This window comes from Mastigoproctus giganteus, chromosome 6 (genome assembly GCF_048544385.1).
Source record: "Mastigoproctus giganteus isolate SK-2022 chromosome 6, ASM4854438v1, whole genome shotgun sequence".
Taxonomy (NCBI): domain Eukaryota; kingdom Metazoa; phylum Arthropoda; class Arachnida; order Uropygi; family Thelyphonidae; genus Mastigoproctus; species Mastigoproctus giganteus.
Genome location: NC_143580.1, coordinates 175,557,857 through 175,576,825, shown reverse-complemented (window position 1 = coordinate 175,576,825; position 18,969 = coordinate 175,557,857). Strand labels below are relative to the sequence as shown.

Sequence of the window (18,969 nt, the reverse complement as noted above, 5' to 3'; positions counted from 1 at the left end):
TTTCCCAGATATTGACTGGAATTAGGGGGCTGGTCACTCACACACTAGCAGGGCTTTTGTGGATTTATTGGATGATTGTTTTCTACATCAGCATGTTCGGGAGGCAACTAGAGGGAGTAATACTCTTGATTTGATTATCAGTAGTGATTCTTCATGCATTAAGAATCTGCAGATAAATGAACCACTAGGTGGCAGTGATCACAGTGTGCTGAAGTGGGAGTTACTCAAAGAGGTAACTACCATTAGGGGTAAAGGGAAGGGGTATTGCATTCGTAAAGGCGACTACAATGGACTGAGACAGTATTTAAATTCTATACAGTGGGATCAACTGATGATATTGCCAACAGCAAATTCAAAATGGGAAGCATTCAAAGAACTTATCTTGGAAGCTACTAGGCTTTACATACCAACTAAGAAATATTGTTCAAGGTTTAGGCCTAAATGGATGTCAGATGAACTAATGAGGCATATGGCAGAGAAGAAAAATGCATGGGATACATACAAATTAACACGTGACACAGACGCCTATGATAGATACAAGTTGATCTGTAACCAAGTTACAAAGGAGGTTAGGCAGGCGAAGGCAGATTACGAGAGATCCTTGGCAAGGGATGCGAAGAAAAACAGCAAAGAGTTCTTTACTTATATAAACTCTAGAAGGAAGGGGATGAATCAGATTGGTCCACTTGAGATCGATGGGTCAACTGTTGATGACCCTGCTCAGGTAGCTAACAAACTAAATGAATATTTTGCATCGACATTCACACATGAGGAGTTATTCAGTGAGGGGAATGCCAGAGGTGTATTCAACTCTAGCAGTAAGCTAGAGAATCTTGTAATAACTGAGAGCAAAGTGGAGGAGAAATTGTTGAAGATAAACACAAGAAAGGCACCTGGGGTGGATGGGATCTATCCAGTTATATTAAAGGACGCAGCAAAGGAAGTAAGCAAACCCTTAGCCATAATTATGAGAGCTTCCTTGGACTCAGGGGAGGTACCCACGGACTGGAGATGTGCAAATGTGACCCCAATTCACAAAGGGGGATCAAAGGCTGACACAAGTAATTATAGACCTGTTAGTTTAACTTCTTCTGTTCCTGGAAAATTAATGGAGGCACTGGTTAAAGAAGCACTGCAGGATCATCTAGACAAGACTTCAGTTATAGCTAGGACACAGCATGGTTTTGTTAAGGGTAAGTCTTGCCTGACCAATTTGATTGGATACTATGATGCAGTCACAAAAGAACTGGATGCAGGGAATAACTTTGATATTATATACTTGGATCTTAGAAAGGCTTTTGATACTGTTGCACATGGAAGACTGCTGCACAAATTGGAGCAGTGTGGCATTGGAGGCAAATTGCTGCTATGGATAAAGGGGTGGTTGAGGGGGAGAAGACAGAGAGTGGTAATCAATGGACTCTGCTCATCGTGGACTAATGTTATTAGTGGAGTCCCTCAGGGTTCAGTATTGGGTCCTTTATTGTTTTCTGTATTTATAAATGATACTGATGATGGTATATCAGGCTTAATGTCTAAGTTTGCAGACGATACGAAGGTTGGCAGGGTTGTCAAGGACACTACTGACACTATGCTACTGCAACAGGATTTGGAAAGGTTGAGCAGATGGGCTTCGAGGTGGCAAATGAAGTTTAACATTGACAAATGTAAAGTACTACATATGGGAAACAGCAACCCCAGAGCAACGTATCAACTCTGTGGTACTACACTGACAGTGGTAGAGAATGAAAGGGACCTGGGGGTGGTTGTGCAGGCAGATATGAAGTTCTCTGAGCAGTGCAGACGGGCTGCAAGAGTAGCTCATGGTGTATTGTCATTGATATATAGGAATTTTTCTAGCAGGGATAAGGAGGTGATTATTGCCTTGTATAAAGCAATGGTCAGGCCACACCTAGAGTACTGTATACATGCCTGGAGGCCTCATTTCAAGAAGGATGTAGAACTGCTGGAACGAGTACAGAGAAGGGCAACTAGATTGGTGAATGGGACAAAGGGGTGCTCCTACGAAGAAAGGCTTAAGTTTTGCGAATTACAGTGTCTGGAAACTAGGCACCAGCGAGGTGATCTGATAGAGGTGTACAAAGCCTTGAATGGTTTGAGCATGCTCAATGCTGATGGGATTCTTCCTCGTGCTCAGAATAATCACCTGAGAGGGATTAAATTCAAATTGAGGAAAGACAGATGTAGGATAGATGTGCGGAAATTTGCCTTTAGCCAGCGGGTGGTTGGTTGGTGGAAAAGACTTCCATCCCTTGTCGTGGAAGTTGATAGCCTAAATAAGTTTAAGGCTCAGCTGGAATTTCGAACGAACAGATGGGTGAAGTGGAAGTGGTTATTTTTATTTATGTTACTTTCTTTTTTTTTTTTTTTGGCTGATGCTGCATAAGCTTGCTTTCTTGCATCAAATGCCTCTACTAATGCTAATGCTAATGCTAAACACACAATTTTGGCTTTCAATATTGAAGCTGCTATTGTGGTCTTTCTAAAGCAACTAATTTTACCTGTCCTTGACAATTTTGCCAGTATTTTATCTCCTTCCCTGAAATATCTTTTGGACTTACTAGAACATATTCAAACCAAATTTAATTGTTTCTTTTGTTTCAAGAAACATATCAAGTTCCATCATACAGATTACAATGTTCTGTCCAATTTTATATAATTCTAATCTGCTGTTTTATTTATAATGTAAGCTGCAATTTTATCGATTCCTCTGGTCTTCTAATTCTTATTTCATGAAAAATTCTCACCTTCGATACACAATCTCCTTTCTGCTTATTAGAACAAACTGTTCTTCTTTAAGTCTGAGTATGTTGTGGTATGAAACTAATAGACCTTCACATGGCTGATGTTTTTGTTCCCAAAAATTTGTTCATTAATTTGGGAACAAAAATTCATTTTTGGGACTCTGGATGCACTAAAATATTCATTTTTATTTTTTTTATATTCCACTATTCCTTTAAGTTTAATTAAAGTTCCTTCAGCCTGTAAATGTTTACAATTTGTCCATATTTATTGCATTTTGTTCAAAGCTGTAAATAGTCACATATTATTGATTATTGTACATTTATGTTAGATTCTTATTTTGTGCTGTATTTTTATATACAAGTGAACTAGTGTATATCACTGTAATGAATACATTACTCTAAACAAATACACAAATATCATGGTAGAGAAAATGCCTATATTTCAATGCACAAAGTAATCTACATTATCAAGCATGCAGCCATAAACAATAAAGGCAGACTTCATGCAGTTCTTGAAAGCTATCAAATAAATTTGATGTACTGGTTAAATTAACAAATGCTAACATACTACTGGATTACTGTTTCCTACATCAGCATGCTAGAGGGGCAGCAGGAGAGAGCAATATGCCTGATCTGATCATCAGCATCGATCCTTCATGAATTAAGAATCTGCAGATAAAAGAACTACTAGGTGGCAGTGATCATAGTGTATTGACATAGGATTTATTTAAAGATGTAACCACCATCAAGGGTAAAGAGCCCTTTTGCTTTTGTAAAGGTGACTAAAGTGGTCTCAGCCAGTATTTAAATTTTATACAATAGGATCAACTAATGATGTTACCAATGACAAATAGAAAAATATAAAAAGCCCAGTAGTTTCTAGGAAACTACTAGGCTTTTTATACCAAATAAAAAATATCCTTCAAGCCTTAAAACTAAATGGATATGAGATTACCTAATGAGACTTGCAGAAGAGAACAAAAATGCATGGAAAGCATAATAAATTATCAGGTCACAGAGAAGCCTATGCAAGATATAAACTAGTCTGCAATCAAGCCAAAAGGAAGTTAGGCAAAGTAAGACAGATTATGAGAAGTCTTTGGCAAAGGATCAAAGAAAAACAGCAAAGACACTTTTACTTATGTAAACACTAAAAGGAAGGAAATGAATCACACTAGTCCACATGATATTGATGGTTTAACTGTTGATGATCCTGCTCAGGCTACTGACAAACTGAACAGGTACTTTGTATCTACATTCACATGCTGATGTCCTCCAAGGTTCAGTTCTTTCCCCAACTCTTTTTCTCTTGTTTATTAATGACCTTCTTCCATTGACCAGAAATCCTATCCATAGTTCTATTGATGATAGAACACATTGCATTCGACTTTCCAGTTTGAGAAACCTTACCATGCTCAATCAGCTTTCGACTTCTTGAATATCTGCTACCAATTCCTTAAATGCCGATCTCCAGGTAACTATCCAGTGGGGCAAAGACAACTTAGTTGATCTCAATTATTCTTAATAGAAATCTGCTCCTATGCTTATCATTGTCACCAATGATAAGCATAGGAGCAGATTTCTATGCAAGATGATATATCTCTTTTGGGGATTACCCTGACTTCTAACCTCTCTTGGCAAAAGAACATTACAAACACTGCTTCTGCATCTAAAAAACTTGGTTTTATCTTTCGCTCCCAGTGTTACTTTTCTTCCAAACAGTTGTTCACTCTGTACAAATTGCAAATCCGCCCTACCATGGAATATTGTTCCCACATCTGGGGTGGTACGCCCAAAACCTATCTCCAGCTTCTAGATTCCATTCAGAAGAGGACAGCAAGGTTAATTAAAGACTCATCTCTAACAGAGTCTCAAATTGGAGCAGAATGGTATTAAGGGTAAGTTGCTACAATGGATAAAAGGGTGGTTGAGTGGGAGAGAGACAGAGGGTGGTAACCAATGGACGCTGCTCTTCGTGGGCTAATGTTATTAGTGGAGTCCAACAAGGTTCGACGTTGGGCCCATTGTCATTTTGTATATTTATCAATGATATTGATGAAGGTATATCATGCTTAGTGTTGAAGTTTGCAGATGATACAAAGGTTTGCAGGGTTGTTAATGACAGTAATGGCAGTGTGCTACTGCAACAGGATCTAGAAAATTTAGGCAGATGGAACGAGAAGTGGTAACTGAAGTTTAACATTGACAAATGCAAAGTACTGCATATGGGTAGAAGTAACCCAACTCTCTGTCTCATGGATGTACTTTTTCTGCTGCATACCTTTTCTACAGATATTTCCACGGGCACTGTTCTTCTGAATTGACTTCTATAATTCCCACTCTCTCTTTCAAAACAGTCTGAACACATGCCGCAACCAGCCAACATCCACTTACTGTGCAACTTCAAACTCACAGAATCAACTTTTAATCTTCCTTGTTTATTCATTCAACTGCTGTTTTCTGGAACAATCTTCCTTCATATGCATTTCCTGAAAATTACAGTCTACAGAATTTCAAGTCTAATGTCAACAATTATCTTCTTTTGTCTTTTCGACCTCCAACCATTGCACAGTACTAAGTACTACAGGTTCTAATACCTTTCGTGTTTGGGGCTTTCATAAAAAAAATAAATAAATAAATAACAACGTTTATATATATTACTAGTTAATCAATAAAAATATAAAAAGATAATTAGCTAATTTACTTCTCACATCTGTTAGAAAAAGAAAAATCAGTTTAAAAAATAAAACTCAATTAAAACCTGAAACATTGCAGGATCATCTAGACAAGACGGCAGCAATAATTCAGACACAGCATGGGTTTGTTAAGAGAAAGTCTTGTCTAACAAATTTCATTGGACACTATGATGTGGTTACAAAGGAACTGGATGCAAAAAAATAATTTTGATATCATATACTTGGATTTCAGGAAAGCTTTTGACACTGTTGCGCATGGAAGACTATTGTACAAATTGGAGCAGAATGGTATTAAGGGTAAGTTGCTATAATGGATAAAAGGGTGGTTGAGTGGGAGAAGACAGAGGGTGGTAACCAATGGATGCTGCTCTTCGTGGGCTAATGTTATTAGTGGAGTCCAACAAGGTTCGACGTTGAGCCCACTGTCATTTTGTATATTTATCAATGATATTGATGAAGGTATATCATGCTTAGTGTCGAAGTTTGCAGATGATACAAAGGTTGGCAGGGTTGTTAATGACAGTAATGGCAGTGTGCTACTGCAACAGGATCTAGAAAATTTGGGCAGATGGGGACGAGAAGTGGTAACTGAAGTTTAACCTTGACAAATGCAAAGTACTGCATATGGGTAGAAGTAACCCCAGAGGAACGTACCAACTGTGTGGTACTACACTTAGGGTTGTAGAAAATGAAAAAGACCTGGGAGTAATTGTGCAGTCAGATATGAAGTTTTTTGAGCAATGCAGACAGACTGCAAGAGCAGGTCATGGGGTTTTGATATACAGGAATTCTGCTAGCAGGGAAAAGGAGGTGATTATCCCTTTGTATAAGGCAATGGTCAGGTCATGTCTTGAGCACTGCGTACAGGTCTGGAGGCCTCATTTTAGGAAAGATGTAGATTTGCTTGAGCATGTACAGAGAAGGGCAACAAAATTGGTGAGGAGAATGAAGGGATCCTCTTACTAAGAGAGGCTTAAGTTTTGCAAATTGCAGCGACTGGAAACTAAGCATCTGCGAGGTGATCTGATTGAGACGTATAAGGGCTTGAAGGTTGAGTATGCTGAATTCTGATGGGATTCTTCCACTTGCTCAGATTATGAACCTAAGGGAGGCATAAATTCAAATTGAGGAAAGCTGGTTGTAGAATAGATGTGCGGAAATTTGCCTTTAGCCAATGGGTGGTTAATTGCTGGAACAAACTTCCATCTGTTGTTGTGGAAGTTGATAGCTTAAATAAATTCAAGGAGGAACTGGACAAACTTTTAGACGGAATGGTTGTGTGAATTTTTTTTATTTATTTATTTTTTTTGGCTGATGTTACATAAGGTCATACATATGCTTGCTTTCTTGCATCACATGCCTCTATTACTATTTCTATTACACGATCCACTGCATATATTAACTAATTTGTTCTTAATGGTATTAGTCAGAGCTTGCAAGATTCCCATATTTTTCAAGAATGTTTGTAATCAAGTATTATATTTTACATATTAAGACGTGTATTTTTATCCTCAAAATAATTTTATACATACAATGGGGATATTAGGTGTGTAAAATTATCAATTTCATTATTCACACAATAAAATATTCCTTTCTTTCCATGGAAAGAGTCTCAAGCTTGACCTTGGGTGATCAGGTTACTTACCTGTAACACTGGTCAACACGTAAAAATGAAAATACCGAAACTTGACTAATTTCACGCTCCTGAATACGAAAATCACATTAAAATTTGTCAATTGGTTTTTGTTTTCGAATTATAGCCGGAGTCTCATATTAGCAAGTTATTCTACATTATCAACTATGGCTGTTGGCAAAATGCATGGCAGCACCACAGTTTCAGTACCACTAGGCTCTTTCAGTACCACTAGGCTCTTATCGGCAACTGTAGCCTTGCTCTGCATCACGTGATAAGTTGTTGCCACCTCAAATGCATCTTAAATTCTGTTGCAGTAATCCTTGAATACAGCTAAGTACTGGGTGATTTGGTTTCTGTGAAATTCCTATTTTTTATGCAGTATTTGTGTTGTGTAAGATTAATATGCCCCGTAATTGTGTGAATAGTCCAGATGACTTCTGTTACATATGTGGAGAAGTCACATTAACTTCAAGGAAGTGTCCTTTAAGTCGAGCCATAAAAAAGGCTTACTTTTTTGTACTTTGGGTGTAAAGTAGGTGACCAGGACAAGAACTGGGTTCCACACATACATTGCACTACCTGTTCATCAAAACTCAAAGCACATGGGAAAATCGAAAGGTACATTTTATGCATTTTGCTGTGCTCATGATATGGAAGAAGCCAACAATTCATATCACAGATTGTTACTTCTGTATGGTGCCACCTATTAGAATAGGGATGACAATGAAGAAAACTGGACTATGACGTATCCAAATATACCATCTGCAATTCGTCCGTGCCTCACGGTGAAATACTACCTATTCCTGAACCGCCAAACTGTTTTTCTTGCACTCTGATGAAGGTAAGGACACTGATGAACATCAACTTGATATACATGAAGAAGTACAGCAGCCATCTATGTCAAGGGATCCACCATTCTGTCCAAACATTTATCCTTCTGAACCACACAAAATCACAGAAAGTAAATTTAATGACCTCATCAAGGATCTCAAAGTACCAAAGAATAAGACAGAGTTTTTGGGCTCGAGTCTACAACAGTGGAATCTTCTAGATCATTCTGTAAAGTTATAACATTTTGTGCTTGAAATAAAGACTATGATAAATTCTATCAAACAGAAGGTGAACTCACTGTTTCCAACAATGAACATGAGGCACGTTCCCAAAGAATGGCAACTATTTATAGACGATTCTAAGGTTAGCCTTAAAGCTGTGCTATTACATAATGGAAAAATGCTGCCTTCAATACCTCTTGCATACGGCATCCACAAAAATAAATGTATGCCATTCATATCTCTGATAGTGTACACCCTCTTAGGTGTACATTATCAGAGATATGATTGGCAGATATGTGGTGATTTAAAGGTAATCACTATTTTATTAGGATTACGAAAGGGTTACACTAAGTATTTAACCCCAGGGGCTCACATCTGGTGAGTATGGGCTTGGCACACCCAGGGTCCTGAGCTGGATATCATCATTCTTCTCTTTCTTGGTGATTCCTTTCTACTTCTCTCTCTCTCTCGCTCAGGGTAATAGGGAAATTTTTTTTTTTTTTTTTTTTTTGGCTGGTGCAGCATAAGCCTCAGGCTTCCTTGCACCATATGGCTATTATTAATAATAATAATAATAATAATATTGTTACTTTATCTGCGAGTGGGATAGTCGTGACAAGGTTATGCACTACGAGAAGAGGAGTTGGCCTCAAAGAAAATCATTAACACCTGGAATGAAGAATGTAGCATTTGAACCTCTAGTAGATCCAAATAAAGTTTTGCTTCCACCATTCCACATCAAACTGGGGCTCATGAAAAAAAAATTTCGTGAAGGCTTTGGAAGTGAATGGTCCTGCATTCATATACTTGTAAGAGAAATTCCCAAGGCTTAGTACAGAGAAGATTAAGGCAGGCTTTTTCATTGGTCCACAAATAAGGCAACTTTTCAAAGTTGAACAGTTCAAATGTGTCCTTAGTGATAGTGAGAAATCATCGTGGAACGCCTTTCGAAATGTTTCGACTGGTTTTCTAGGAAATGTTAAAGCAGTCAACTACAGGCAGTTTGTGGAAGATCTCATTACTTCTTATGAAAAACTGGGGTGCAATGTCAATGAAGATGCATTTCTTACACTCACACTTGGATTTCTTCCCACCAAATTGTGGTGCTGTCAGTAACAAACATAGTGAGTGTTTCCATCAAGACATCACAGTGATGGAACAAAGGTCAAAAGCAAATGGAGTGCCACCATGTTAGCCAATTAATGTTGTGTCAGCTTCAGGGGCATCTCTTTTGTGAAAAGAGATGCTCCTGAAGCTGAATATAAGCGAAAGGCAAAAAGGTCCTATGTTTGATACAGGTATGTTCGTAGCTACATCTTACTGCCATATAAATAAAAAATACATTGTATAAATATAAAAAACTACTTTTTTCAATTTGCCATTATAAGCACTATTTCTGTGTTTAGCACCCCAAAATCTATAAAGGAAACTTACTTTCATACCTGTAACAAGATATGACCCAAAATTTGTTGTACAGTGTAATGGACGAGAATGTGAATACTCAATTAATATTGTGCATTCACATGTGAGAAAGTTTTTAAAGTTGATGACACAGGTGGTCTGGCTAATACTAAATGGGAGTTGAATGATTTTATAATAAATTAGAAGGAACTAAAAGTGAAATTATTATAATTAAAAATGAACAAGGCACCAGGAGTTGAAGGTTATTTGTATGGGTGAAGTGGCAGAAGGGTAGCTCTGGCCAGATTGTGCTTTTCATGGAGCCAAGAGATGGAATCTATTCAACTATACTGAAGAAAGCAGCAAAAGATATATAAGCATATCTTTAGCTGTTATAATGAAAGCATTCTTGGAATCAGGCATTGCCCCTAAAGTCCGGAGATGATCAAATGTCCGTCCTGTTCACCAAAGTGGCTCAAAAGGTGAAGTAAGCAAACTATAGAATTTTCAGTTTGACTTTTGTGCCAAGAAAGATCATTTGGACAGGTATGGAATTATGAGGGAATCATAGCATGGCTTTGCTAAGGGGTAGATCATGTCTGACTAATCTAATTAGCTACTATGAGACTGTCAGTAAAGAAACTGGATAGAAGGAATAACTCTGACACCATTTATTTAGATTTTAAAGAAGCTTTGGATTGACTCAAACATGAACAACTGTTGTATAAATTGGAGCAATGTAGCATTAAGGGCAACTTACTATGGATGAAGGGATAGTTAAATGGTAGGGAACAGAGAACAGTTAACAGTGACCACTACTCTTCATGGACTAATGTTAAGGGTGGGTGCCACAGAGTTTCTGTTCTGTTCATGGCCCCTTACTGTTTCTAATATTGATTAATAATACTGATATAGGTATTTCAAGTTTAATGTCTAAATTTGCTGATGGTACAAAGGTGGGAGGTAGAAAATGACAGTAATTAGACTATGGTACTTCAACAAAGATAAATTATTTGGATGGGCTGAGGTTTAATACTGGAAAATGCAAGGTCTAGCTTCTTGATATCAGTAATCTTATGGAAATGTACGTGTATACTGCCAAACTCAAAATTGTAGATTATTAAAAGGATTTGGTAGTAACTATTTAATGTGACATGAAGTTTTCTGAACAGTGTTCAGACAGGTTCCCAGGCCAACTGATGATGTTTTGTCAATGATATATAGGAATTTGTCAGCAGATACAAAGAGGTCATTATTCCATTATATAAAGTAATAGTTAGGTTTAACCTTGAATACCACATTCAGACTTGGAGACCCCATTTTTGGAAAGATGTGGACCTGTTAGAAACAGTACAGAGAGAGAGAGAGAGAGAGATTGGTTAAGTGCACAAAGGAGTATTTTTATCAGGAGAGACCTTGCATGATCCTTAAGAGTCTTAGTGACTAAAAACTTAACATAGGCAAGCATTCATTCCAATACTCTTGCCAACATTGTTTTTCGGATTCAATTTGGGCTTTAATTTCAGTATCACTTCCTTTTTTTTGCAAACTATCTTAGGCTCAGTTTCTTACCAAGTAGTAATTGATTGATAGCAACTGGAACCATTTTCCTGGGCCACCAATTTTTCTAACTTTTTCCAATTACTGAATTTGCTAGCTGTTTCAAACGTTGATTGGGTATTGGACTTTGATGAGGTAAAAAACAGCAAAAACAGTAAACAGCTTTATTCAATGGGGGATAAAGTAACCCAGGACCAATTTACTTTATCTACTTGTCCATTAGCCAGTTGCTGTTTAAACCATGATGTGGTTGTTGAATTGGTCTTTAGATATTTAAAGTATTCCAGTTCCGCATATCAATTCTGAGTTACTGAGATACTAAAGATAACTGTGACATCTTGTCAAATTCAGAGTACACAAATGTCACTGAACTTGAGTACATCAGGAATTATTTGATTTAGATATTTCACTGCTGCTAACTTCAATCAGGAGTTAACAGTTGTGAAAATGAACCAATGACCTATTTATGTTTATTTTCAATATGCAATTAAAACATAATAAAATTATTTTTATTTTTTGTAAATCAATAAATAAAATTTTAAAATATTGTATTTTTTTATTTTACATATAAATAAATAAATAGTGCCATCTGGCATCCTCAGCACATCCTCTTAAACTGGTGGCAGGGGGCAAATTGCTCCCTCCTATTGCCGATCCATAAGCCACTGCATCCTGTGGAGGTTGGAAATTTATCTAAATTTAAGGGGATTGAATAAATTGAAAGAGATGGGTAAGGAAAGGAGAGAAGGTGTCATGAGTTACATTATTTTATTGTATTTTATTTTTGGTTGGTGCTCCACAAACTTGCTTCTTTACATTATTTTTCCAATACTAATGTACCTATATATACAGAATATGTTTTCTGGAAAAAAAAAATAATTATGGTATTTAATGAAAATATAAGGTAATAACAGAGTGATAATGATTTTTTAAACATTTTTTACTTCAACTTATGACTTAATTTACTAAGTATAAAATAGCCACATTCTGAACAAATAAGTAAAATGAAGCCAGCAAATGGTAAAAAATTAGACAGTAAAAAAAAAAATATATCAAATATACAGTCAGTCCTCGTATACACGTGTTTACACTATACGAATTCGATCATACACGATTTATAAACAGGGGAATGATATCTTATATAATACGAACCGAATTCGCTTATGCACGATTTGCCTTTGGGTTTACAAGAAATGGCAGTCGAACGCAGAATCACCCCAACCGAACGCAACACGATAGGAATGAAGAGAAGATTCTGAAAATTTATTTGTTTTTTGTATCAGTGAAGAGGAAACACGTTTCACCATAATAACGTAAAAACCAAGACAATTCCAGCTATCGGTATAATCGCAAATGCAATTAGATCGAGTTTACTACCAGTGGCCTCCGTAGCCGAGTGGGCAGGAGCGGGAGTGCAGTAGCACACGCTCTTTGAGTAAACCGGGGTTCAAGCCCCTGACCGCTGAATACGGTCGATCTGCCAACCCGCACTGGACCAGCGTGGCAGATTATGGTCCATTTCCCTCAGCATGAATTGTTGAGGAGGCTTCCACCCTGCAGTGGGTTGATAATGGCTGCACTTTACTTTTTACTACCAGTTTATAACAGATTCCACTAGCAGAAATGCAACTGGAAATTGTTTTTATTGTTTCATGGTAGTAACCCCTAGAAATGTGCTTTAGTAAAATATGAAGTGTTAATAGTGTATCTCTGACTTTACTTGACTGTATTGTTTATTCAGTTAAAATGCTACACATAAACAATGCTACACGCATGCAGCATTGTTTATGTGTATCAAGCGTGCCTCCTCGTTTTGTAATTGTGCTTTATTCCCTAAAGATGAGTAAAATACTTAAAAGGTGTGAAAAGGAAGCATCCTGGTGAAGACACTGCAGATTCAGAGATAAAAAGAAAAGCAATATCGATAAACAGAGGCAGACTGGGTCAAAAATTCTTACCCGGGAAAATTAATAGTGGCCTCATACTATGGTTTATGGCCAAAATCACGCCTCCGGCCCACCGGGGTTTCCCCGGTAACGCTTATGGCAAGTCCGCCTCTGTTGATCGAGAAAAAATATTAAATTGTGAAACGCTTTGAGTGAAATGAAAGACCATGTGATATTGCATGTGCTATAGACCTAAATGAGGCAACGCCGATAATTACAAAGAATGAAGAGAAAATAAAAACAACTCAAAGTGTAATTAAAATCCATTAGATTAACACACAAAGAACTGGAAGAGATGGAACGGCTGTCATCTGTTTGGATAGAAAATCAAACAAAAAACAAGTTTGCTTATGAAAGAAGCAAAAGCATTAGCAATATTTTATTACGTAATAGTCGTAATAAAATAAGTATTTTATTAAGATTATTTATTGTGTTTGGTAATGTTTAGGTTACAAATGTGTGTTCAATTTTGGGTGGTCGGCACCTAACCCTATTTTTCCCATAGGGCCTGTTGTTCATATTGCACAATTTTGCATTGCACAAGGGTTTCTAGGAACACAACTATCATGCTATACGAGGACTGACTGTATATCAAATAAGCAAAAACTGTGACGAGGCTATGATCAGCATGGAATATTTGCACACATTTGTACTTCATTTAAATATCATTTGTGTGTGTGTGGAAATATCAGCATTAGCATTAGTAGAGGCATATGATGCAAGAAAGCAAGCTTATGCAGCACCAAAAAAAAAAAAAAGAAAAAAAAAAACACTTCCATTTCACCCCTCCCATTCATTTGAAATACCTGTCCAGCTGAGCCTTAAATTTATTTAGGCTATCAACTTCCACAACAAGGATGGAAGTCTGTTCCACTAACCAACTACCCGCTGGCTAAAGGCAAATTTCTGCACATCTATCCTACATCTGTCTTTCCTCAATCTGAATTTATGCCCTCTTAGGTAATTATTCTGAGCAAGAGGAAGAATCCCATTGGCACTGAGCATACTCAAATCATTCAAGGCTTTATACACCTCTATCAGATCACCTTGCCGGTGCCTAGTCTCCAGACACTGTAATTTGCAAAACTTAAGCCTTTCCTTGTAAGAGCAACCCTTTGTTCCATTCACTAATCTTGTTGCCATTCTCTGTACTCGTTCCAGCAGCTCTACATTCTTCTTGAAATGAGGTCTCCAGACCTATACAGTACTCAAGGTGTGGCCTGATCATTGCCTTATACAAGGCAATAATCACCTCCTTATCCCTGCTAGAAAAATTCCTGTATATCATTGACAAGACAACATGAGCTACTCTTGCAGCCCGTCTACCACTGTCAGTGTAGTACCACAGAGTTGATACGTTGCTCTGGGGTTGCTGTTTCCCATATGTAGTACTTTACTTTTGTCAATATTAAACTTCATTTGCCACCTCTCAGCCCATCTGCTCAACCTTTCCAGATCCTGTTGCAGCAGCAGCAGCAGCAGCATAGCATCAGTAGTGTCCTTAACAACCTTGCCAACCTTTGTATCGTCTGCAAACTTGGATATTAAGCTCGATATACCATAATTAATATCATTTATAAATAAAGAAAACAATAATGGACCCAACACTGGACCCTGAGGGACTCCACTAATAACATTAGTCCACGATGAGCAGTGTCCATTGATTACCACTCTCTGTCTTCTTCCCCCTCAACCATCCCTTTATCCATAGCAGCAATTTACACTGCCAATGCATTGGAGCAGTGTGCCTCCAATGCCACACTGCTCCAATTTGTGCAGCAGTCTTCCACGTGCAACAGTATCAAAAGCCTTTCTACGATCCAAGTATATAATATCAAAGTTATTCCCTGCATCCAGTTCTTTTGTGACTGCATCATAATATCCAATCAAATTCGTCAGGCAAGACTTTCTCTTAACAAAACCATGCTGTGTCTGAGCTATAACTGAAGTCTTGTCTAGATGATCCTGCAATGCTTCTTTAATCAGTGCCTCCATTAATTTTCCTGGAACAGAAGTTAAACTGACAGGTCTATAATTACTTGTGTCAGCCTTTGATCCTCCTTTGTGAATTGGGGACACATCTCCAGTCTATGGTCCAGTCTGCAATACTGAGTCCAAGGAAGCTCACATAATTATGGCTAAGGGTTTGCTTACTTCCTTTGCTGCCTCCTTTAATACAACTGGATAGATTTCAACCACCCCAGGTGCCTTTATTGTGTTTATCTTCAACAATTTCTCCTCCACTTTACTCTCAGTTATTACAAGATTATCTGGCTTACTGCCAGAGTTGAATACACCTCTGGCATTCCCTTTGCTGAATAACTCCTTGTGTGAATGTCAATGCAAAATATTCATTTAGTTTGTTAAGTACCTGAGCAGGATCATCAACAGTGGAACCATCAATATCAAGTGGACCAATCTGATTCATCCCCTTCCTTCTAGAGTTTACATAAGTAAAGAACTCTTTGCTGTTTTTCTTTGATCCTTTGCCAAAGATTTCTTGTAATCTGCCTTCGCCTGCCTAACCTCCTTTGTAACTTGGTTACAGACTAGCTTATATCTATCATAGGCTTCTGTGTCACATGTTAATTTATATCTAAACTTTATATCTATAAAAAATTTATATCTTCACAACTGGGTCGTCATGTCTGCAATACTAGGGTACCTGCCCACCCACTGATGATAGGCCAATAGCCTTGAAACATGTCTGGGTGGTGGTACTCACTGAGAATAAGTAACAATAGTCTTCTCTATTAGTGAAGTGTTACTTATTTGAGGTAGTGCAATATCATGGCAACTTGTCGTGAAGGCAGAGCACAATATGAGAAAGAGCAAATGATGCCCACAACAACTACTTTGTAGTTTTTTAAGAGTTGTCTATGGTGTATCTAAACACCGATATTATATATCGGTGTTTAGATACACCATTATGCCTTGTGCATTTAATTATTTTAAATGTTAATTTATATGTATCCCATGCATTTTTCTTCTCTGCCATATGTCTCATTAGTTCATCTGACATCCATTTAGGCCTAAACCTTGAACATTATTTCTTAGTTGGTATATGCATGTGTATTCTTTTGGTAATATTATGCTGCTCATTTCAGCATACTGTAGGATATCTATTCAGGTGACAAGAGGATTTTATATGTTAATCCAGAGCCACAGCCTGCTCTGGCATATATTTAGCCACACACACACACATCAGAATTATAAATCTAATTTACCTCAAATTACATATCAATTAATAACATTTTTAAGAATCCATTAACTGATTTTTGTTGCATTTAACATTTCTTTTTTTCAAGCTCTATTAAAACTGGATGAAGAAATGCTGCCTGAGGAAATGTGGGAAAATACAAAAAGCATTATTAAAGATTCAACAAAAGAAAAAGATTAGGAAGCCATGGATTACAGAAGCCACTTTTAAACTTATTGAACAGAGAAGAATTTCAAAAGCCCAGGGTCTACAAAGAAACAAAGAGTATCAAAAACTGAGCAAAGCCATCAAACGTTATTTAAGCCAGGAAAAACAGGATTATATCAATTGAAAGTGCAAAGAAATTGAATACCACAACAAATGAACAAAACAACACTAAGAAGATGTATGATGTTATTAAGTCCTTAAGACAAAAGTTCCATCCAAAACTTAAGGTAATTAAGGAATCCAAGGGCAAAATTTTAACAGAGGAGAACACAAAGGAATGCAGAAAGAATACTGTGAGCAGCTCTTCATAGCACCTGCTGACACTAATGAACCAATTCCTCTGAAGAAAGAAGTCAAAAAAGCCATCAGAGAACTGTGGTGTGGCGTCACCTGGAATTGATGAAATCCCAGCAGAATTGGTTAAAACTACAGGTGTAAAGGGCACTGAGCTTTTTTTCATAAAATGATTGTAAAGATTTGGGAAATGGGACAGTGGCCATCAGATTGGAAAAAATCAATTTTCATCACTTACCAAAAAAGGAGGTCTGAAAGTTTGTTCAAATTACAGGACTATTTAGCCTAATTTCTCATGCTACCAAATTCTTAAAATCATACTAAACAGAATTTCAAGAAAAATTGAAGAAATGGCAGAAGAGCAAGCAGGTTTCAGAAAGGGCAGAGGAACCAGAAATCAGATCTTAAGTCTACATCTGATTGTTAAAAAATCGTTTTGTGTTTCATAGATTATTCAAAAGCATTTGATTGTGTTCAACATGAGAAACTATAACTAATATGGAATTCCCATCCACTTAATTCAGCTGATTAAGCTACTATTACCAGGAACAGGAAGGAACTGTAAGAACCAAAATGGGAAACAGACTTTTTCAAAATTGGCAATGGTGTCAGGCAGGGCTGCATTTTCTCAAAATTGGAGGACTGAAGATAAACAACCTTTGTTAGCAGGTGATAATTGCAATTATTAGGATCATCTGTAAGAAACTCTGAGGAGAGTATGTGAAGCAAGCAAGAAAAAAAGGACTGTTTCTGAATGTGATTAAAACTAAAATTATTGTGATTGGTGATAATCTCAGTTCCAGCAAAGTGAAGATTAATGGGCAAGATATTGAAGAAGTTGATGAATTTAATTACTTAGGATCAAGAATAAATAAAAATGGTGAATGCTCAAATGATGTAAAGAGAAGACAGGAAATTGCTAAAACATTGGTCACTGATCTGCCAAAATTATGGAGAGATCAAGACCTGCCCCTAAAGACAAAACTGAGAATCATTGATTCAATAATTTTTCCAGTTTCCACATATTAAGGATGGAATTTGAAATGAACTGACAGGAAGAAAATTGAGGAAAATTTGAAATGTGGTGTTACATGAGAATACTGCATATTTCTTACCTTGATCGAAGAACCAATGAGTGGATATTGAATAAAATTGGCAGGCTTAAAATTCTTCTTCATAGCATCAACAGAAGAAAACTCAAGTTTTTTGGACACATAGCAAGTAGGGGTAACTTTCTTTATTATTATTATTATTAGCCATATGGTGCAAGGAAGCCTGAGGCTTATGCTACACCAGCCAAAAAAAAAAAAAAAAAATCCCATGTTACCCTGAGAAATAGGGAGGGAGGGAGGGGGAGAGAGAGAAGTAGAAGGAAATCACCGAGAAAGAGAACAATGATGATATCCAGCTCAGGACCCTAGGTTTGCCAAGCCCGTACTCACCAGATGTGAGCCCCTGATGAAGAATATAATCGAAGGAAAAATGGAGGGGAAGAGGAGCAGAAGAAGACCTGCAACTAGGTGGAAGGATGGGATCAGTGACCTTCTGGGCATGACTGCGATGTTACTGATAAAGCGCATGATCAATGCAGTTGGAGGAAATTGTTGGTGGCCACAACAGATCCTCAGGCAGCTAAGTGACTGGAAGAAGAATATTTCTTTATGTCCACTAATAAGAAATCAATATTTAAGCACATAAATACATATATATGTTGCTAAACTTATATGCCAAAATGTACATATACATACCCAAGGCCCTGGTGGTGCTTTGACAAATGCTATCTGCATACCTGGTACTCCAATATTCAACAAACCAAAAATACAGCAATAAGCCTCAATTGTATTTCCATAAACAATAACAAACCCTAAAAAAATGTACAGGAAATAATAAACAATACAAACATTAAACAGAGCAGTCTCATTTCCTCTTACTATACTAAGTAATAATGCAAACTGGACCTTCCTTATCAAAAAACATGCCGACTGGGCTAGCCAGGTGGGTAAAGTGCCTGCCTGGCAACCCAAAGGTCGGGGGTTCAAATCCCGCCTTGGGTTTGGATCAGAGTAAAATGCAAAAACTTTGGGAGGTGCATTATGGCCACAGAAGCCGATGCGCAACAACTAACAAAAAAAAAAATAAATAAATAAAAAAAAAATAAAAAAAACCAACCTTTTCTATAATAGTAACTTCCT

At 37.3% G+C, this 18,969-nt stretch overlaps 1 protein-coding gene across 1 annotated transcript in view; it reads right to left on the bottom strand.

Annotated features, from left to right (window-relative positions):
* The window catches only part of LOC150084765 (cilia- and flagella-associated protein 61), a 135,221-nt gene extending 116,584 nt beyond the window's left edge, over positions 1–18,637 (bottom strand). The window contains exon 1 of the mRNA XM_090375522.1: positions 18,526–18,637. Within this exon, the coding sequence (XP_090231648.1) occupies positions 18,526–18,564 (39 nt within the window). The 5' untranslated portion in view covers positions 18,565–18,637. The remainder of the gene's footprint in view (positions 1–18,525) is intronic.
* Positions 18,638–18,969: the final 332 nt, after the last annotated feature.